This window comes from Geotrypetes seraphini, chromosome 16 (genome assembly GCF_902459505.1).
Source record: "Geotrypetes seraphini chromosome 16, aGeoSer1.1, whole genome shotgun sequence".
NCBI classification, from domain to species: domain Eukaryota; kingdom Metazoa; phylum Chordata; class Amphibia; order Gymnophiona; family Dermophiidae; genus Geotrypetes; species Geotrypetes seraphini.
In genome coordinates, this window is record NC_047099.1 from 30,019,925 (window position 1) to 30,042,901 (window position 22,977).

The following is a 22,977-nucleotide window of genomic DNA, read 5'->3' on the forward strand; positions in this document are numbered from 1 at the left end:
GTCGGTGGCTACTCGCCAAACCCTACCGGCGAGACAACTGATGGTGCTCCTGGGCCATATGGCCTCCACAGTACACGTGACACCCTTTGCCAGACTCCACCTCAGGATCCCCCAGTGGACCCTGGCATCACAGTGGAATCAGACATCCGATCCACTGTCCAAACGCATCGTAGTCACACCTGCTCTTCGGCAGTCTCTACTTTGGTGGATGACCTCTTCGAATCTATCCAGAGGTTTGCTGATGCACTCTCCCCCCCATCAGAAAGTTCTCACAACCGACTCGTCGAATTACGCATGGGGGGCCCACCTGGAGGGTCTCCGCACCCAAGGATTCTGGACCAGTGCGGAAAGACTACACCAAATCAATCTATTGGAACTCAGAGCCATCTTCAATGCGCTCCAAGCTTTCCAACACCGACTCCACGACATGGTAATCCTCATTCGCACAGACAATCAGGCCGCCATGTATTATATCAACAAGCAAGGAGGCACGGGCTCGGCCCTCCTTTGCCAGGAAGCTCTACGAGTCTGGGACTGGGCGGTGCGCCACAACGCCCTACTCAGAGCAGTATACATCCAGGGGGAGAACAACGTCTTAGCAGACAAACTAAGCCGTCTGCTACAACCGCACGAATGGACTCTCCATTCCAACCCCCTTCACCAAATCTTCACGCAATGGGGGACGCCTCAGATAGACCTCTTTGCGGCTCCCCACAACGCCAAACTGCCTCAGTTTTGCTCCAGGATCTACACTCCTCATCGCCTCGAGGCAGATGCTTTTCTACTGAACTGGGGGAAACGATTTCTATATGCGTTCCCACCATTCCCGCTGATCCAGAAGACTCTGGTCAAGCTGAAACTCGAACGGGCCACCATGATTCTAATAGCTCCTCGGTGGCCCAGACAACCTTGGTTCTCCCTCCTACTTCAACTCAGCAGCAGGGAACCAGTACCACTTCCAGTGTTTCCTTCACTACTTACTCAACATCAAGGATCACTACTTCATCCCAACCTGCAGTCTCTCCACCTGACAGCTTGGTTCCTCTCAACGTAACCCCTCACCAATTCTCACAAGAAGTGAGGGAGGTCTTGGAAGCTTCCAGGAAGCCCGCCACTCGACAATGCTACTCCCAGAAATGGACCAGATTCTCCTCATGGTGTGTTTCTAAGTCAAAGGAACCTCAGCGAGCTTCCTTATCCTCCGTGCTGGACTATCTCCTACACCTATCTCAATCTGGGCTCAAGTCCACATCCATACGAGTCCACCTGAGCGCTATTGCGGCGTTCCACCAGCCTCTACAAGGGAAACCCCTCTCGGCCCATCCGGTGGTCGCCAGATTTATGAAAGGACTCTTCCATGTTAACCCTCCTCTCAAACCACCCCCAGTAGTTTGGGACCTCAATGTAGTCCTTTCCCACCTCATGAAGCCCCCGTTTGAACCACTCAACAGGGCCCCTCTGAAGTATCTCACCTGGAAAGTGCTTTTCCTTGTAGCCCTTACGTCCGCTCGCAGAGTCAGCGAACTCCAGGCATTGATGGCGGACCCACCATTCACAGTATTCCACCATGACAAGGTGGTCCTCCGCACTCACCCGAAATTCCTGCCTAAGGTGGTCTCCGAATTTCATCTCAACCAATCCATTGTACTTCCAGTATTCTTCCCTAAGCCTCATTCTCACCACGGAGAATCGGCCCTTCACACTCTAGACTGTAAACGTGCCTTGGCTTTCTACCTGGATCGCACCAAGCCACACAGAACCACTCCTCAACTTTTTGTCTCCTTCGATCCTAACAAGTTGGGAAGACCCGTATCAAAGCGCACCATCTCTAATTGGATGGCGGCTTGTATCTCTTTCTGCTATGCCCAGGCTGGATTATCACTTCCTTGTAAGGTCACAGCCCATAAGGTCAGAGCAATGGCAGCCTCAGTAGCATTCCTCAGATCAACACCAATCGAGGAAATTTGCAAGGCTGCCACCTGGTCCTCGGTTCACACATTCACCTCACATTATTGTCTGGATACCCTCTCCAGACGGGATGGACAGTTTGGCCAAACAGTATTGAAAAATTTATTCTCTTAAGTCGCCAACTCCCCCTCCATCCCACTGAGGTTAGCTTGGAGGTCACCCACTAGTGAGAATACCTGCCTGCTTGTCCTGGGATAAAGCAATGTTACTTACCGTAACAGTTGTTATCCAGGGACAGCAGGCAGCTATTCTCACGTCCCACCCACCTCCCCTGGGTTGGCTTCTCAGGCTAGCTACCTGAACTGAGGAGACACGCCCGGATCTCCGGGTAGGAAGGCACCGGCGCATGCGCGGTGCGGGCATCTAGAAACTTTAAGTTTCTACAAGCAACACGTGCTTGTGAGACGTCCGTACCGGGGCTCTGTCTGATGACATCACCCACTAGTGAGAATAGCTGCCTGCTGTCCCTGGATAACAACTGTTACGGTAAGTAACATTGCTTTAGTTGTATATGAATTTGGGAGGGGGGTGGGGTTAAATCTTCTTGGTGTATGATATTGAAAATTTTTCAAGTGATGTATTATATTTGGTTGATATTTACTGTACACTTGATGTAAGTTTAAAAATGAATAAAGAAATTATTAAAAAAAAAAAAAAAAGAGCCCTAAATCTTCAAGAGTTTTTAAAATACTTGCTGTATTTTTACTCACCTACATACATTGACAAATAACTGTGTCTTCAAAAGTTCCTTAAAAGTATCCCTAGGCTTACATATTCGTAACTGACCTGTCAGTGAGTTCCAAAATTCCCGAGCCTGGTGTGCATCACATTGCTCTCTCTCATCCACGACAATCTCATATCCCGTGCAGATCTTAATTCCCTTCTCGGACGATGCAACTCCAACAAATCTCAAAAACATCCAGGGGTTGTGGGAACTCGGGAGACCGCCATTTTTTGATTGGTGCTTTCGTGGGGCAGGAGCGTAGGAAGATCGCTCTTGCCCTGCTTCACTTCTAGACCACCAGGGCTTTAAGGTAAGGGGTGGAGGGGGTCCAGGAGGCTTTCAAATAACTGAATTTGCGAATGCCAAACCCGCAAATAAGGAGGGTGACCTGTAAGGTTTGTTCCTTCTTATCCTTCTGAACCAGTATGGGGACACAACCCAATGGTTTGGACTCATCTAGCAGGACTCAAGGAAACAGCTAAAAATAATGTCACCTTCTCTGAGGTTAATTAGCCAGGGAAATGCTCATACCTTTTTAAGGTTGTCTTCTGCATTAGGTGTCATCGACTCGTGCTCCGACTTGATGAATTACAGATCTGAAAAAGATTGGGTTTGTGCTAGTCCGGTAAGGTCCTCTATTAGGTGTTTCAAAATTGTACATTTAGGTGTTGATTTTCTAGCTAATTACGAGCTCGTTGAGGTATAAAATATCAGTATTGGGTAACTATTTTGGTTATCTTTTCCAGTGGAATCACTTTGGAGTTGTCCATGCAGAAAAAGTAGGGAGTGTTTACAAAGTAAGCCCGGAGAGGTTTAGAAAGGACTAAAGAAACTTGTCGTTTTCTGGTGTTTTACCTAGTCAACGTCGATTTAAATTTTTTGCATTGGAAGTGATTATCAACGTTTTTATCTGTTAAAACCTAAAATCAGAAGCCCTGGCTTTATTAAAGAATCCAGGGGTACTTCCTGGGACATCATATTCAGATTTTTCCTGATGTCTCTAGAGAGACTCAAAAGAGAAGAAAAGAATTTCTACTTCTGAAACCTGGAGTGATTCAAATAGGGGGTATTTTCTTTTTGAGATATCCATGTAAATGTGTAGTCAGATATTTATCTTTGAAGTATATTTTTACAGAGCCGTCTCATCTGATAAGTTTTCTCTCAGCGAAACGTCTTGAGAAGGGAATAACAGCGCCCATGGAAGGTTAGCTCCCCGCACTGTAGTAAGACATGGTTTTCCTGTTAACCCATTTGATTTATATTTGCTCCTCTCTTTAAATCTTGGATCCAATATATGGAAGACTAGTGTGTGATCAATTAGATCATTTATTACTTCATTTATGTATCTTTATTTTCAAATTGAATTATGTATTATGGTATATCTCAATTTTGGAAATTTAGTTTATTATGTTATTGATCTCACTTTACTGTACAAGATGTATATGCTTGGTAATACTATAAAATTCTATAAATAAATAATAATTAAAAAAAAAAAGAATCCAGGGGTTCCAAAAAGCAGCATATGTGCAGGAAATTTCACACATGCTCAGAAAAGCTTGGAAAGGCTTTTTAGGAACTCGTTTAGATCTACTGGCAACTTTTTGATGATATTATGCATTTACTGTATGTTGTTGGAAATCATGCTGTCATTGGACAATACCTATTACAGGTAAGCATTTTTTTTTTAATTTTTTTTTTTAAACATATGTTTATTAGCAGTGAAGCAGCACATACATTCAGGCGGCAACCATGCCATAATCTACAAGCAAATAACACAAGGGATACATAAACAGCTGGTAAATGCAAACCAAACCAGAGACATCAGGGATTCGAGAAGGATCCATGAACAAGAAATACAAGGAAAGTCCCCGCCACAAGGTAGTGCCAACTCCACCTATTTTTACTTACCCCCTCAAATAACCAAATAAACATTCCCCAAGCCTGACTCAAAACCCATGCTCACCAAGCACACACATGACAACAGGCACACCCCCCGTTCTCACTAATCCCCCCCCCACACACACAAACACAAGCAAACCTCCCCCCTCCCCCCCAGTCCTAGATAGAGGAGCTGTCGAGGAGTATAGAGAAAGAAATAGGCCTACAGATGGAAAATAGAAGGAGAAATAGAGAAAAGGTCACCCAGGTAAGCAGGGGGCTGTTTTGCCACCCTTTTTGCATTCACTAAATCTGTTGAGTATCAGGACACTCAATTTAAGATTTTGCACCGATATTACTTAACCCGACAGCGGGGAGCCAGCTTGGGACTCTGGGATGATGCCTCTTGTGTTAAATGCAAATGCCAGCCGGGTACGTACCTCCACTCATTTTTGGAAAGCAATTTTATCTTTTCACAGTTCATAGCGCTAGATTCACTAAGCTTTGCGAGCCTTCTCCGACCCAATTCACTAACCTCCTGGCCGATCAACCTCCCACCCCATCCGCGCACGCAAAGTAGGAAGGCAGCGATTCACTAAACTGAAGAAGGAACACCGACTGGGCTGGCCAATCCAAAAAGAAGCGACTACTGAGGAGCAGTCGCTCACGTCCTTGCCGATTGCTCTGCTCTTTGCCGCCAAAGCACCCTGCTCTCTGCCGCCCTGCCTCTCTGCGAGCCCGCGGTTTTAAAGCGGGGCCGCACTGTGGCGAGTTCTGTTTCCCCTGCAAAGGGTGTTCTAGCGAGGGCAGCCACCCTTCCCCCTTTCGTTTTGACCTCAAGCTTGTGCGGAGAGCAGGTGCATGCGTGGATCACATCTACAGGCAGAGATGGTTTGCGCCTGCGTCTGGATCGCTCTGCAGCGATCCCTGGGGGTCGGTAAGGGGCGGGCGTCCAATCACTTCATGTGCACGAGGACGCTGTAGTGAATCGGTCGCCTGCCGAGACTCAGCCATGGATCGCCTGGGTCGGTGAGCTTTAGTGTATCTAGCCCATAGTTTGACTCTTCTCCTGGAACTAATTTAGTGTTATAAGAATAACCGCTTGTAAAACCATTATTTAATTATGATTTAGGTTATACTCCATTTTATGAGTACCCTTTCTCCGTGGGGAGCAATGCACGTTGCTAGTCTTTCTCCTTCTGTATTATGTTTTGTTTGGAGATCTTAGCCCGAATGTTTATTATGTTCTTCTCTTTTTGGCTCTCCTCCTGATTAGGTCAGTAAGATAAGCCTGGTTGATTTAGCTGGAAGTGAAAGAGCAGACTCTTCTGGAGCCAAAGGCATGAGGTTAAAGGTGAGCCATGAGTATGTCATGAAGTTCTGCCCATGGTGTCGTAAGCCACGGCTAGGACAAGACAAGGGAAGGATCGCTCATGTGTGTTGGGGGCTGGGTGCAGAGCTGGACAGGAAAGGAAGCAGGGAGGGAAGGAGGACTGGTGCACGGCAGGGCACTTTGACTATAAGCCCCTCGGTCTATATTTGAGGCAACCTTTTCCCCCCCCCCCCCTTTTTTTTGGGAGAAAAAAGGTTCTCTCTGTTTATATTCAAGTATATACGGTATTCTAGGTTTCTATGGCACTTTGTGTGTCTGAGTGCTTTGAAAAGAAGCCCCACAGTCATCTTGGCTTTGTCCTGCTCATGGCAATTCATGCTGTTTGGTGACAATAGATTTTAATTTCTGCCTAACACTTTGCTCTCTCTTTTTAGGAGGGTGCAAATATCAATAAGTCCCTGACAACCTTGGGGAAAGTTATCTCTGCCTTGGCTGAGGTGGTAAGTGTTGCCTTTTCCTCGGTACTCCTGGAGAGTGTAGCCACCCTAGTAATCGCATTTTGTGTATCTGATTTTTGTTGATAGCAAAACAAGAAGAAAAAGACTGAATTTATCCCGTACCGTGACTCTGTGCTCACTTGGCTGCTGAAGGAGAACCTGGGTAAGCATCCTGACAGCTCATGCTTTCCGGCGGAAACTCTTTGGGCTCCTTTTACGAAGGCGCGCTAGCGTTTTTAGCGCGCGCTAACCCCCGCGCTAGGCGGAAAATAAGCCAGCTTTACGGAGGCATTAGTGTGTAGTGCGCGGGGCAATGTAGCTTGCCTTAAGCGCACACTAAAGCCGGTTCATAGTCTTAAGCGCAAGAGACAAACGAGCGCCAACAATTGAGCGCAAGACTTCATCGCGCAGCAGGAAAACCTTCTTTTAAAGGGCTCCGAAGGAGGGTGTTGGTGCCCCACTTTACTTAATAGTGATCGCACTGGCGTTGGGGGGGTAACCCCACATTATACTGGAAACTTAACTTTTTCCCTATTTTTTAGGGGAACAAGTTAAGTTTTCTTTTTTTTTTTTTTTTTTTAAGTTTTTTATTGATTTTTTCACACATCAACAAGTGTTATAAATTTTCCATACATTTATCTTAACAATACACTTGATATCTCTATAATGTATTTTATATAAACCATATTTTATATTATTTTTCTTATGAATTTATATAACATATATATTGTAATGATTTTATCAATTATTATTTAATTATGAACCCTTTTCCCTCCCTTTATCACATTAATTTCTCATAAGACTATCATTCATTCATTATGATATATTTTTTATAATGTATAATAAAGAGAATAAATTCTTTACCCCTTCCCTCCCTCCCTTCTTTAACCATTATCTTATTATGGGAAAAAATTAAAATCAGTCATTGCAAAAATCTGTTAATGGTCCCCAAATCTTCTTGAACTTATCCATATATCCTTTGTGTGTTGCAAAAGTTTTCAGTATAATGTGGGGGATTACACCCCCACACCCCTCCAACATGGCAGCGTGATCCCTATTAAGTAGAGTGGGGGGGGGTTCCCCCCCTCACACAACCCCGTCGGAGCTCTTTATGTGGGTATACCTAAAAAAAACCGTGAGAAAATGAAGAATAGTGCAAAACACGGCCGTCCGCTTAATTTTCGGACTAAAGAAAAGTGATCACATTAGCCCCTACTACAAAGAGGCACGAATTTTATTCAAGTTCTCTTGCTTTTGCTACAAACTGGTGTGGGGGAATGTCCCCCCCCCCACCTATCTCTTACCTCACTTCGAACTATACACCCCCCAAAAGGACACCAGAAATCGCAACCTCTTTGCCTATCCGAAGATCACTGATTGCAAGTACAGGACCTTTCTGGACAGAACTTTTAAGTTTCAAGCTGGTAGACAGCAATCCTGGCTAGGCAACTTCATTGATAGAGGCAGGTCGACCTACGGCGCTTTCCGGAAAGAAATTAAGACCGCTCTGTTCAATAGATTTATTACCTAGTCGGACAACTCCCTCCTTTTTAAGAAATCCCGTAGAATTCAGTTGTTCGCCTTCCCGTCTCTAAAACTCTGCCACCTTAAAAGATTCCTAGACAAAACCTTCGCCTTCCAAGCAGCAAAGCTCAACCCATGGCTTGCACAAATGATACTCGAGGCCCCCACTTACCTAGGCTTCAGAAAATCACTCAAAACCTACCTATTCGGCAAACAAGACCCCTAACAACCCCCCCCCCCCCGCTTACATCACTACACGCCCCCCCACCCACCCCCGCTCTTCTCCTCCCCTTAATTGCTCCCCTCTCCCCTAGCTCCCCTCCGCCAGTCATCCTCTGTTAAGTTCGATTAACACTGCTTATATCCGATAAACTATTTATATCGGATAAATTATCTTTACATGATAAAATGCTGTAAACCCCGCTTTAACATTTGTTTCTATCTGATAAATTGTGTATTGCTGATAAATTGTTTAAAATTGTTCAAACTGTTTGTAAATCTGCGTGTTAACGCAGATACTACTGTAACTGATGTAAACCGCCTAGAACTCTCCGGGTATGGCGGTATATAAGAATAAAATTATTATTATTATTATTATTATTAAAGCTAATACACATCATGTTGATACTGCGTATTCTCTCTAATTGTACCTGTAGTTCAAGTTCAAGTTTCAAGTTTAATTATTCTTAATGAATCGCCTATTTTAAATCACTAAGCGATGTACAAAGCCTTAATACATACAGATTAATACCTTAACACATACAAATTAAATATTATTGGCAATATAAAATAAAAAAATTTTAAATACTAAACATACTTAATTACATACGTATATTAAAATGTTAGTTAGGGTATAAAGACATACTTGAATTGTGAGGATAAATAGGAAAGAAATTACAATAATTGGACTGAATAATCACTGAACGTTCATTGACTTCCTCACCAACTGTATTCTGAAATTCGCTGGCTATCCAGCCCCCCTCACTGTAACGTTAATATTATATTGTAACATACAAATATTATAATTCTTACTATTCTGTACTCTATAATCACTGACTGCTCAGTGCCATCTTTCCCTATTTGTACTGTAATTCGCTGATTGTACAGCTCTCTTCACTGTGAACCGCCTAGATGTCGCAAGATTATGGCGGTATAGAAAAAATAAAGTTATTATTATTATTATTATTAAAAGAAGGTTTTCCTGCGGCGCGATGAAGTCTTGCGCTCAATTGTCGGCGAGCCTTTGTCCTCGCGCGTTTTTGTCCCGTCACCGCTAAAACCGCTGGCGCTCTTTCGTAAAAGGAGCCCTGTGTATAGGTCATGAAATGCCAGCACACTGGTGGCTTCAGGGGTTGATGTTTGGCTTCCACTCGGTGATAACCAGCAGCGAGAGACGCTTTTGTTATTTCTTCCGAGTTCCCCAAATCAAAGTATGATTTTACAAGTGGACAAAAATTGAGGGCTGTAGGAGACGAAAGATATTGGGAATTCACATAAGCATAATTATATGTCGGAACCTAAGACTAGAGAATGACACGGTGGCTTAACCATGCCGAAATGGAGAGGAAAATACCTGGTCGCCACGGGTACAGGGAAAAGGCCATTCACCGCGTGTTTTCCCCCTCGATCGCCCATTTTCCGATCCGGCCGTGCAAATTTGTAAAACCCCCATGGAAAATAGCCAAGCGATTGATTCAATAACATTGGCTTGACTATTTTGCATCGGGTTTTACGATCCTAAAACCCGACTGCTGTAGGCCTGTCGGCAACTGTGTTACCTCGTATAGGAAAAATGGGTGAAACGATGATCAAATAATTTTATGCTGCTCCAATCTTAATACTTTTTTTTTTTTTTAAACTTCTTTATTCATTTTTACATCAATCAACAAGTTTACAATTTTATACAATATATTATACACAATCACTTGTACATTCTTAACCATAAATCTTAATCTTAATGCTTTTTAATAAACCCAAAACCATCAAGGTTCACTACTCTTTCCTTTCTTTTATTTCTAAATGTTTATAAAATACCATCATTTACATAACAATTCTTAAAACTTCCCTTGAAACACTTTACTAATACTGAAGAATGAACATATCATAATATACTGAAAAAACAGATCATAGGACCTCTTATGATCTATATATCATTTCAGGTCCACATCCTGTGTCACATTATTCATAATCATTTATGTTCATTTCTCCTTCCCATAACCTGTTGAAAGATACTTTTTTACTTGTTGTGTATGTGTGATAATAACTCAAATTGATTCCCTTCCCTGCCCAAAACAATGGCCAATCAGCGACTTAGGCTCCTCCCTAAGGAAGTCCCAAAGGAGGAGCCCGAGGCACCTGAGTCAATCAGGGCCTTAGGCCCCTCCCTGTGCATCACATGATGCACCGGGGAGGGGCCTAAGGCCCGCATTGTTGCCGGCAGAGGAGCAGGAGGAACTGAGCTCCCCTCCTGTTCCCGACTTAAAAGTACAGGGAGGGGGAAGGCACCCAATGTGACGGCAGGGGGGCCTGATGGCAGGAGGGAATGGGCATCCCTCCTGCCATATCAGTTCGCACGGGGGGAGGGAGGCATCCCTCCAGCCATTTATTTTGGTTCGGGGAGGGAGGGGTGCTTTGTTGGGAGGGGCGGCTTTTTTTAAATTATTATTATTGGGCAGATATTTTGCTTTTTGCTTGAAGGGCGGTATATCCAGAATTAAAGCTGAACTAAATCTTGACCTTTCTCGTAGGTGGGAACTCTCGAACAGCCATGATCGCAGCCCTTAGTCCAGCCGATATTAACTATGAAGAAACCCTCAGCACACTCAGGTAAAAGCTATGGTGCAGGAGGGGAAAGAAAGAGGGGACTGTGAAGTAGGAGGGGAAGAAGGAGTAGTGGCCATAGTAAGGGAAGTTATCTTAGGACAAGCAGGCAGCATTTTCTCACATGTTGCTGACGTCATCAACGGAGCCCGGTACGGACAGTGCTAAAGTGTATTGTCACTTTAAGTTTTTGCGAAGCTTTGAGACTGCCCCCATCATGCACATTTGAGTACCTTCTTGCCCGACGTTGGCTCGCAGTTCCTCAGTTCCAAAAGTAAGCTAAAAAGCCAACTAGGGGAGGTGGATGTGAGAATATCTGCCAACTGTCCCCAGATAACACCTGTTACGGTAAGTAACTGTGCTTTCAGGGCACCAGGGATGGGGACAGAGAGCTAGAATGTGGGATGAGATCAGGAGTAGGAACAGAGGTGGTAAGGTAAAAGGAGAGAAAGAGAAAGTATTTGGTGTAAGAGAGGAAGAGATAAGTGGACAGTTGGATAAAGCAAAAAGGAGTGTGGGGGAAGGAATGGGGGAAGAGTAAAGAAAGGTGCAAGGGGTATACGATGTATGGGAGAGTGGGAGGTTCCGGCAGGAGGGACTGGGCATTCCTTCTGCTGGTGATGTACAGGGAGGGGGTTTCCCATCCATTCTGCCGGCAATGTTCAGTAGGGGTGGGAGGGTTCCGGCAGTAGGGATTGGGTATCCTTACTGCCGGCAATGTACCGGTGGGGGGAGTTCTGGCAGAAGGGATTGGGCAGTAGTCTTCAGGGGGGGGGGACGGGTTGCCGCTAAACTTCTCGCGGCAGGGAGATCCCTTGCTGTGATGAGCTCAGCGGCAACCCGATTCTTTAATCGGCACATATGACATGGACGTCGGTTAGAGAATCGGGTTCTTAGGCGGGCTTAGCCGCAATTCTCTATAGGACGCCCGTGTGCGATTCTCAAAAGCCGCTTAGGCAGAATCCGGGCCTTGTGTCTAAATGCTTTGAAAATGAGGAGAATTGGAGAAGGGGGAAGGAATGATAAAAAGGGAGAGAATGGCTTGCCTGTGAAGAAATTCTGTTCGCTTTCTTCAACAGGAATAGTTATTTACATTTTACAATATGGTACACTCTTTAAAACTAGTTTGCGGCAGATTAAAAACAAATTAGAGAAAGATTTTTCCCCTTCAGGAATTTTTTTTGCTGGACTATGTAGTGAAAGGTATCTGTCATAACTAGGTTTAAAAGGGGAGTTGGACAAGTTTCTGGAGGATCAGTCTATAAACCATTAGTTTGTGGACTTGGGAAATCCATCATTTATTACTGAGAGTGAGCAACAAGGAATGAATCACTTCTTTGGGACTTAACCAGGTGTTTCCTATTTTCCTAAATTGGCTTTTATCAGAGGTGAGATGCTGGGCTTGATAGACCTGTGATCTGATGCTTCGTGATATGAGTGACATTCAAGAATTTATCTACTTGAGTATGAAAGAAAGTAGCACGCATGTTGAAACAAGTCCATGCATTTTGTGACATGTCTTACGGTTCAAACAATTTTTATTGATGCAAACAACAGAAGAAGCAAAACAGTGGCAAAGTAGGGTTCTCATCAACAAACAATGAGGCATCGTCCTCAACACTAAAAAACAAGCATCAACATTCTAGGATTAGCATCAACATACTCCCTGCCAACTCTGCCCATGGGCAAGCGAGGCCAGAGTCAGTGGCATGGCGCCTCGAGACCCTGGACTCTTATGAGCCCCGAAGAAAGCTATCCCACCTCCCTCCCCCCACTCATCTCTAGAGACTGTAACTGTTACTGAGTATCAAAACCCAATGGAACACCCCCCCTTCCCCCCCAAAAAAAACCCCCTTCTTCCCGCGCCGGTACTCTCCACCCCGCCCCATTGTCTCTCTCGCCCCATCATCAGCTGAGTGCCCGTATTGGGACACCCACCTTAATATCTCACTACGTCCCTTTGGATGCAATGAATGCAGATATGGTTCCCATGTATTCGGGATCACTAGCTTCCACTTCCGAGACCCCCTGCATCCCTCGCCTCCCAGGTGGCCAACTTTTGCAACTGGTTCCTCCAATGCCAAAATGCCGGAGGGTCCTGGACAGTCCAGTATTGGAGAATACAGTTTCTGGCCAGCAGGCTCATCTTCCTGCAGAGACTGTGACATGTCTTAAAGTTACCCATACACAGTTGTGGCTCAGTTCGAGTCTAACATTCCAACAGGCAGGATGTCAGGAGAGTCCTTATGCGAATCAGGTAAGAAACTGCTAGATTTGGAGCACCGTTCAGTGATAAAATTTCTCACAAAAGAAGGGAAAAAGCCAAAGGAGATCCATGAACACATGACTGCAGTTTAGGGTGAGTCTGCCCCCATCATTCTACAAAGTAAAATTTTGGAGGAAGTTAAGTTAAGTTTAAGTTAAGTTAAGTTTATTAGGATTTTATATACCGCCTATCAAGGTTATCTAAGCGGTTTTTACAATCAGGTACTCAAGCATTTTTCCCTCTCTGTCCCGGTGGGCTCACAATCTATCTAGCGTACCTGGGGCTATGGAGGATTAAGTGACTTGCCCAGGGTCACAAGGAGCAGCGCGGGGTTTGAACCCACAACCCCAGGGTGCTGAGGCTGTAGATCCAACCACTGCGCCACACACTCCTCAAGCAGTTTAAGTGGGGTAGAGAGTCCATTGAAGATGACCCTCACGTTGGACGGCCTGTGGAAATGTGCAAGAAAGTCGAGGATTTAATTTTGTCAGATTAGATGAATTAAGGTTTCCCGAATAGCTGAAGAAATGGGCCTCTCGGTAGATATAGTTTTGAAAATAATTCATGAAAAGTTGGGCATGTCCAAGACAGCTGTCTTCCGGGATGATGAAGGACCTTTGCTTCTGGAGTTCATGCCACACAAGACATCACCATAACTGGAGAGACTTGCGCCAACACAATGATTGCTTTGCACGAGTCGGTCAAGGAGAAAAGATGATAAAAACTCAAAGCAGGTGTGCTGCATCTTCACGACAATCACAGGCTGCCATCCGAGAATGTGGGTTTCAGAAGCTGAACCATCCACCCTACAGTCCTGATCTGGCTCTCTCGGATTATTTCCAGCTCCGAGTTTTGAAGAAATCTCTCCGCGGACAGCGGTTTTCAAGTGATGAAGATGTCAAGGAAGCTGTGGCGTCCTGGTTTGAAGGTCAAACAGAAGAATTCTTTTCAAAGGAGTTAAAGTCATCGCAGGAAAAGGGGATGAAGTGTTTGGAGCTATCGGGGGACTATATTGGAAAATAAACGTTTTTTGAAAACTCTCTCCCTTCCCACTGAGGTAGATAGTTTCAAGTTTTCAAGTTTATTAAAAGATTTTTTAAACCGCATAACCAGGTTTCTAAGCGGTGTACAATATAAAATTACATAAAAACATATTAAAACGTAAAAACATATAAAAACAAGGGATACTGGATAAAATCCAAGTGTCATAATAAAGCACAGATAAAACGTTTGGACCTACTTCAAACAATAGGAAAGTGGGGAAGAACTACAATCGTTATAGAAAAATGCAACATAAAAGGAAAGTACAATAGGTTAGGGTAAAAAGTAACAGTTTTAATTTTGTCCTTAAAAGGACAGTTGTTATCCAAAGGCGTCCTGGAACAAGAATTGTTTTAAATCGGATTCACCACGCAAGTGGTTAGGCAGCGAATTCCAGAGAGTAGGGGCAGTGACGGCAAAATTATTAATTAATCAATTTTAAAGAAAGGATTTGCCATTCAGCATATTACTAGGAACTGGAAAGATTATACAAGACTCAAGTATACCTTTTGGTGGAATTCTGTATGTCATATATACAAGATGGAAAGAGTCATTGCTTTACAGAATGGAAATTATGCAAATTTTAAAAAGATTTGGGGGGGCCATTGATTGTATATTCAAATGATTAGACACCTTTATGTATTAGAAATATTATAATAAAAAAGGGGTGTAGTATATGATTTGCGGGAATTCATGGGTGATGTTGGGAGGGGGGGAGGGGTTTTTACAATACTTAACCCTTTCAGGACCATAAGGATCGTAGGCCAATTTTTGTGGTTTTGACGACATTTTTATGGTAAAAAGGGCTTGCAGATGCCAAAAAATAGATTTTTTTTGTGAAATATCATTATTTTTATTTAAAAAAAAATCACACTTCTGGCTTATGGACAGTGTGGCAAGTGAATCTTCTCGTCAATCTAGCAACGACGCTAATGAATGAATGTCGGAACCAGTTTGTTTACATAAAGGTAGTATCATATGGAATCCGTACATATCAAATTTAGAACTGTAGACTATCCCAATCAAAATTGATAGGATTTTAAAGTTATGGGACAAATATGTCCCTTGGTCCTGAAAGGGTTAAAGAATATTGGTTAGGATGTACAAGTGATTCTGTATGTTATTCAATATAACATTGTATACTTGTTGAACGAATTGAAAATGAATAAAGATTTAAAAAAAAAAAAAAATCAATTTTAAAGAAGGTATAACGAGAAGATTCTGAGACGTTGAACGAAGAGATTTTAATGTATTATAGGGAATTAAAAGTCTGTTGATGAAATCTGGTTGGTTGTTTGATTTTGTTGTGAATGTCAAAAGTAGGATTTTATAACTGATTCTGTGTTCAACTGGTAACCAATGGGCGCTAATCAAAAGGGGTGAAACGTGATCGTATTTCTATTGAACGCCCTGCGTACATCTTAATATTTTTAAATCGAGTAGATTTGGGGGGAAAGATGGTATGCTGTGTAATAAGTACATTTACACAGTAATGTACGAGTAATAAGTACATTACGAGTAATAAGTACATTTACAAACCTCCCTCCCTCCCCCCCAATCCCCATTCTTATGGCGTGCCTGTGTAAAATTACTCCGATGTCATAATACGTGATTTGGGTCCTGGGTGAACTAATACCTTGAACGAAATATGCTTTGATTTTTAAGGTATGCTGATCGGGCCAAGCAGATCAAATGTAACGCAGTGATCAATGAGGATCCAAATGCCCGATTGATCCGTGAGCTGAAGGAGGAGGTGGCGCGGCTGCGCGAGCTGCTGTTTGCCCAGGGACTGTCTGCTGTTGAATTAGGAGGTAACAGTCATGTGTTCACTGTGGGAGAAGAGAGCTCAGTTGTTGATCATCTTTAAGAGGATAATTTTATAGCAAGACACTTAGGGGCAAATTTTATAAAAGGCGTCCCAATTGTAGGTGACATTAGGCGTCCTACCGCTGTCTAACAAGCCAATCGGGAGGCATGTTTTTTTAAATTAAAAAAAAACGCACCCTGAGGCAGGCTGCCTACATTGTAGGTGCTTTCGTGAGCCTAGGGAGGCTTAGGCCTTAGGCAAGCTTAGGCGACCCTAGGCGTCTCCTGAGGACCGCGATAGCCGCCTGAAATGTAGGCCCGAAAAATGCTGCCGTGGGTCCTTTAAGAAAAAAGAGATCTTCTTCCATCTCGATACGGCCCGTGACATATTTGAACGTCTCGATCGTGTCTCCCCTCTCTCTGCGCTCCTCGAGTGAGTATAGCTGCAACTTACCCAGCCGTTCCTCATACGGGAGATCCTCGAGTCCTGAGACCATCCTGGTGGCCATTCGCTGAACCGACTCAACATAGTAAACCAAAAAAATATTCAAACCGCTCGTTAGGCATTTACTAGCATCATGGCAATTCTCATGTAATCCACCAAATGTATTTCGTAGCATCATGACAATTCTTGTGTAATCCGCCTTGAACCGAAAGGTAACGGCGGAATAGAAATCACTAATGTAATGTATAAATCAACTTACAACTAGAATACAGTACTCCCCCGATATTCGCGGGGGTTCCGTTCCAGGAACACGGAACAGTTGTAACATGTAAGGAGTAATATACAGCAAATAGGCAGTCATCAAGAATTTTCAAGCATAATGTACCCCCCACCCTGCAGCACCTCTCCGACTCCCCCCCCACCCACAGAAACCACCCCCCACAAGATAATATCTTAACAGTATGTACTTCTTAATATCTGAACTCCTCCTGCGATACCAACTACTCCTTGGCAAACCAGAAAATGTTCAAACTATTCCTTAAGTACGTCTTAATATCTTAACAATTCTTATGTAATCCGCCTTGAACAGCAAGGTAAAGGCGGAATAGAAATCACTAATGTAATGTAATAAGAGACTCCCCCCCATCGAACGCAGTGAGTAGGAACAGCCAAATAGAGACAGCAGGTCAACCCAGTCCCACAAGACCCACGATAACACAAAGCCAGACATTTTCAATAAAAATAATATAAAAAAAAAAAATAGAGACAGCAGGTAATAATTCTCACTAACCCAATAACCAGTAGGAAGGAAATACCCCCTAAACGATCCCCAACCCCAAACCCCCCAAGTATAAAGAAACCAGCAGACACACTCGTCAGAGAGCTGTACTCTGATATTTTCCGACAATCAACGATCAAAGACCACCCTCCCCCCAGACAAGAAAACCCCACAGCCCCCTCCAATAGGTCCCCCCTTATATCCATCCCCCCTTAATTGAACCAAGCACAATCATACATCCCCCCTACATACCATCATCACTCCCCTACCCACAAACACACCATGGTGAGTACCCAAGAGCGAAAAAAGAAGATGAAAAGAGCCCCCAAGTTAGAATGAATTCAAAACTAAGCTCCGAGCCCTAGGAGACAAAAACTGAATCTAAGCATCCCAAATCTGTAAAAAAAAAAAAAAAACCACGCTTTCATTTAAAGGTGAGACGGGCATGTCGTTCCAGTATCATCAGCCCATGGAAACGATTACGCCAGGCCCAAAAAGCAGGTGCGGTCTCCAGCATCCAAACGGCTAGGGTTCGGGTTTATTTAAAATTTGATAGTATCGCCTATAAAACTTCTAGGCTTACTTCTCTGGGGGCAACCTTTTATTTGAGACATCCATGTAAATGTATAGTGTGTTCCTTTAGGAGGACTTGAGCTTAAATAGTTAAATAATAATGTTTTCTTATTGGATGTTTAATTTCTTTATAATTATTTTGATATTATGACTATTGCTTTCTGTACAAGTGTTTAGCTTGATTTAAATTGAAAATTAATAAAGAAATAATAATAATAAAAAAAACCTTCTAGGCGACGTACATATTAAAAACAAAAAGTCATCATTTTACAGCTTAAAAAATTAAACCAACTTAGACATAGACTACTTTCCCTCTACGTTAACCTAAATTCGTGTAGGATTTTTTAAAATATTTGCTAAAATATTGCTTTTATTTTTTTTAATTGTTTTTTTGCAATTTTATATATTGTACACCGTTTAGACACTTATTTTGATAGACGGTATATCAAAAATAAAGAAACTTGATACAGAAGGAAAACAGGGAAAGAACTGCATTAATTATAGGAAAGTAGACGGGAAAATGCAAAAGGGAATAAGGGGGGGAAAAAAGCCTAGTCTCTTTAGATCTGAACTTAAGGCATTTATCCTTTGAGTAAACATTTTAAAGAAAGTGTCGCCGCACAGAGTTTTACTCTTTGAAAGCATCTTTATATAGGAAAGTTTTTAACCCTTTCAGGACCAAGGGACATATTTGTCCCATAACTTTAAAATCCTATAAATTTTGATTGGGATAGTCTACAGTTCTAAATTTGATATGTACGGATTCCATATGATACTGCCTTTATGTAAACAAACTGGTTCCGACATTCATTCATTAGCGTCGTTGCCAGATTGACGAGAAGATTCACTTGCCACACTGTCCATAAGCCAGAAGTGTGATTTTTTAAATAAAAATAATATTTCACAAAAAAAAATCAATTTTTTGGCATCTGCAAGCCCTTTTTACCATAAAAATGTCGTCAAAACCACAAAAATTGGCCTACGATCCTTATGGTCCTGAAAGGGTTAAGGAACTCTTAAATTTGACTAGAGATGGCACGCTTCTGAGAAAAGGGGGCACAGAGTTCCAGAACTGCGGGGCATACACTGGGCTTATTTTCTCCGGCTTTCTTGCTTGGGTGTTTTTCATGCGAGAAAGATCTGAAGATTGAACACAGCGGTATTGGCGATAGGGCGGAGTTGCCGTTGCCGCCTTTCCATTCCACCTCGGCTAACCTGGACCAGGCCCTGTCTCCACCAGCCTTTAACGGACAACTGGAAGCATACTCCGACCTGGACGAGCAGGTGATCTGCACAGAAGAAGCCATGGAAAGACTGCAGGTATTTGGGGAGAATTTGCTTTTGCATACAGACCTACATGGGTCGCTGTATCAAAGTGCAACTGTATTATCTTCCCTGAACATGTTTTCACGCTTTGGAAATATTGTAAAGCAGTGTTGGATGTTTATTTCTTTTATTTGGATATAGCTTGCACTTTTTTTCCTTAATGGCTCTAGCTAAATTAAATTGACGGTACACAGGGGGGATCAAGCTAAATTAAATTGACGATACACTAGGGGGTCCTTTTATCAAGCCCGACTTTAGTACAGGAAAAGGCGATCGGAGCATACCGCGAGTAATTTCCTTCACTCGCCTGCGCTCCGGCTGCCCTCTCCTGGCCGGTTATTCATGGCTGGAAAATACTGCGAATGACCAGGACCGCAAATCGTGGACCGCAAATTCGCAGGGGAGCACTGTATACACTTCTGTTCCTTTCTCTGACAGCATCATCAGAACTAGGTAGGCCTGGGGGCGGGGCTAGGAGTCCAGATTTTCCGAAAGGTACTGAATATCTCCAAGTCTGTTCTTTTAAACACTGATTGCCACTTGCTAGATTAGTCATCACTGTCAGCTGAATATCGACCACAAAGAGTTTAGAAATACAGTGGTACCTCGGTTTGCGAGTGCACCGTTTTGCGAGTGTTTTGCAAGACGAGCAAAACAGTCGCAAAATCGGCGCCTCAGAAACCGAGCGTACCTCGATTTACAAGCATTCTCCCCCCCCCCCCCGCGATCCGGCCCAGTTTCTCTAATCATGTCCTGTGCGTTGGTGCCGGTGCCAAACGGGGGTATGAAATGTGATCGGGTGGGTGAGTGGATGCCTGGGGGATGCCGGATCGCGGTGGGGAGGGTGTGCGACGCGAGCGGGGTGGGGGGGTTGCCGATCGCCGGGGGCAGGGGGAGCAATTCCGGTTCTTGGGGGGGGGGGGAGGAGCGGTGCCGCTGGCCTCGGGGGGGGGGGAAACGTATCAAAGCGAGTTTCCATTATTTTCTGGAACAAATTATGCTCGTAAACCAAGATACCACTGTAGAGGTAAAGGATATGCACTTACAAATTAGGATACGTTGGGGGTGTGGGTGACAGGGGACAAATCTGGTGAGGATGGGGCTTCCTTTCCACCTCCGCTCTCCAAGAAGAAGGTTAATAAGGGCCACAAAATGAAAATGCAGATGTTCCATTGATTTTGCAGGAAACGGAGAAGATCATTGCTGAGCTGAATGAGACATGGGAGGAAAAACTACGCAAAACAGAAGCTATTCGCACGGAAAGGTGAGTCCTGCTGGGCTGTGGGAGAGAATTAGCTGTTTGCGCCTGGCTTGTGTTCGGATTTATGGACGCATGATTTGTGGTTTTGAACACAAGAAGGTAAGAAAAGCATAAATGATTGACACAACACGATTGAAAAAGAATATTTCTGTGATCCTAGTTGAACCAACTCCGCTGTTCAGTTTTATTTTATTTTTAACTCAAAGTTTTAACATTAAGAACATAAGAGTAGCCTTACTGGGTCAGACCAATGGTCCATCAAGGCCAGTAGTCCGTTCTCACAGGGGCCAGTCCAGGTCACTAGTACATGGCCAAAACCCAAGGAGTAGCAACATTCCATGCCACCGACCCAGAGCAAGTAGTGGCTTCCCCTATGTCTTTCTCAATAAAAGACTGTGGACTTTTCCTCCAGGAACTTGTCCAAACCTTTCTTAAAACCATCTTTCATAATCATGTATCCTTTGTGATCTTCACTAACACTTTTTTGTCGCCCTGTCTGGAGACTCCCTACTCTGAAATAGTTGTGGCTTCTTGTCTTTCAGGGAGACACTTCTGGCTGAGATGGGTGTAGCTTTGAGGGAAGATGGCGGGACAGTGGGAGTCTTCTCCCCTAAGAAGGTAAGTGGCTGCCAATCTGTGGAACCTAATTGGAAAGTTCAGTGGTTCTTATTTCAATGTTGAGAGACTAGAGAGATTTTTAAGAATAATGTTATACTTGCTGTATGCTACATGATAGTTTAAAAGCAAATTAGGCAAGTAATTTACCTCCAATGCATATACCTGAAGTAGTGATTAAAATAATAATTAAAATAGAAACAGTTCATCTCCTCCTTGTGATCTCCGCTCGTTGGGCAAGCCCCTCTTATCTGTACCCTTCTCTTCCACTGCCAACTCCAGACTCCATCCCTTCTTTCTTGCGGTGCCGTATGCCTGGAATAAAGCACAGTCACTTACCGTAACAGGTGTTATCCGGGGACAGCAGGCAGATATTCTCACATCCCACCCACCTCCCCTGGTTGGCTTCTTAGCTTGCTTACGGAACTGAGGTACCTCGAGCCTCTTCGGGCGTTAAGGCAGCCGTGCATGTGCGGTGCGGATAGTCGCGAGCACTTTTTAAAAAAATTTAAAGTGACGGTTCACTTTTCAGACTCTCTGTGCCGGGCAGCGTGGATGATGGTCACCCATATGTGAGAATATCTGCCTGTTACGGTAAGTATCTCTGAGGACAAGGGGATTATCAGTTTGACTCCTTCCAGAATCGACTTTCCTTCCGTAGGAGTTGGCTTTTCCAAATAATAGATATATGCAGAGGTGAGATAGTCTAGAACAGTGTTCTTCAACCACCGGTCCATGGACTGGTGCCGGTCCACAGAAATTTCCTGCCGGTCCACAGGGCCGGCATGTGCATCAGGCCCAAAACTGTGTTCTTTAACTGCCGGTCCGCATTGCAATCGATGCGTTGTTAATAAGATTATATTATGTGTATATATGAATGGAAAAAAATAGTGTTACAATTAGGACTATGAGGGCAGGGACTGAGGTGGAGATTGGGTAGAGATGGGCAGGGTCTGACCCACGACTTAGCCCAGTGTTCTTCAACCGCTGGTCTGCGGACCGATGCCGGTCCACAAAATAATTCTTTAATTTCTGCAGGATCATAGGTGTAAAAAGGTTGAAGAACAGTGGTCTAGAAAGTGGTCTCAAACTCAAACCCTTTGCAGGGCCACATTTTGGGATTTGTAGGTCCTTGGAGGGCCTCAGAAAAAAATAATTAATATCTTATTAAAGAAATGACAATTTTGCATGAGGTAAAACTCTCTAGTTTATAAATCTTTCCTTTTGGCTAAGTCTTAATAATAATGTTGTCATTTATAGCTAAAGAGACATTTGATCAAGAAACTGTTTTAGTTTACTTTTGTGATTATGATAAAACATATCGAGGGCCTCAAAATAGTACCTGGCGGGCCACGAGTTTGAGACCACTGAGTTAAGGGGAACAGTTAATCTACTGGCTGGGTTGGAGAGCAGAGGGGAGAACAGGACAATCAAGCCATTGTGACATCACTGATGAGGTTGGCTCTTATTGGTGGAATGAGGCATTATGACATCACAATCTTAGCTCTGCTTCCCAAAGGCAAACAGGATGTCATGGTTACAGTTAAGCCAGTGGTCTCCAACTCCATCCCTTTGCAAGGCCACATATTGGGATTTGTAGGTACTTGGAGGGCCTCAGAAAAAATAGTTAATGTCTTTTGGCTGTCTTAATAATAATATTGTCATTTATAGCTAAAGAGACAAATGATCGAGAAACTTTTATTTTACTTTTTTGATTATGATAAACATACTGAGGGCTTAAAATAGGACCTGGCAGGCCGCGAGTTTGAGACCACAGGACTAGAAGAACCTGTACATGGGCAAATGCATTGCTCTAGAAAGCTTTTTAGCATTTTGATTTTGTCCCAGCCTGGGTTCGGTTAAACAACTTCACCAATGTGTGGGGACGGATATCACTTACTACCGGTCAATAACTTTGCTTTGCCTGCCACACCTTTCCTTATCAGAATAGAGCTCTTGACACTCTCCCTTTTGCCCATTTGCAGACACCACATTTAGTGAATTTGAATGAAGACCCCCTGATGTCTGAATGCTTGTTGTATCATATTAAGGATGGCATCACCAGGTAATGCTAATATTTGAACTCTGAGCAAAGACTGTTGGGTTTTTTTTCTCTCCATTC

The 22,977-nt window shown here is 43.6% G+C and overlaps 1 protein-coding gene across 7 annotated transcripts in view; it reads left to right on the forward strand.

The window, feature by feature from the left end:
* The window catches only part of KIF1C (kinesin family member 1C), a 93,380-nt gene that overhangs the window by 50,115 nt on the left and 20,288 nt on the right, over nt 1–22,977 (forward strand). For all 7 annotated transcript variants that reach the window (XM_033924028.1, XM_033924027.1, XM_033924029.1 and 4 more), the window contains exons 8-16: nt 5,847–5,924; nt 6,338–6,403; nt 6,488–6,563; nt 10,672–10,750; nt 15,717–15,862; nt 18,792–18,973; nt 20,164–20,243; nt 20,783–20,858; nt 22,841–22,920. In XM_033924028.1, coding sequence (XP_033779919.1) covers nt 5,847–5,924; nt 6,338–6,403; nt 6,488–6,563; nt 10,672–10,750; nt 15,717–15,862; nt 18,792–18,973; nt 20,164–20,243; nt 20,783–20,858; nt 22,841–22,920 — 863 coding nt within the window. The remainder of the gene's footprint in view (nt 1–5,846; nt 5,925–6,337; nt 6,404–6,487; nt 6,564–10,671; nt 10,751–15,716; nt 15,863–18,791; nt 18,974–20,163; nt 20,244–20,782; nt 20,859–22,840; nt 22,921–22,977) is intronic.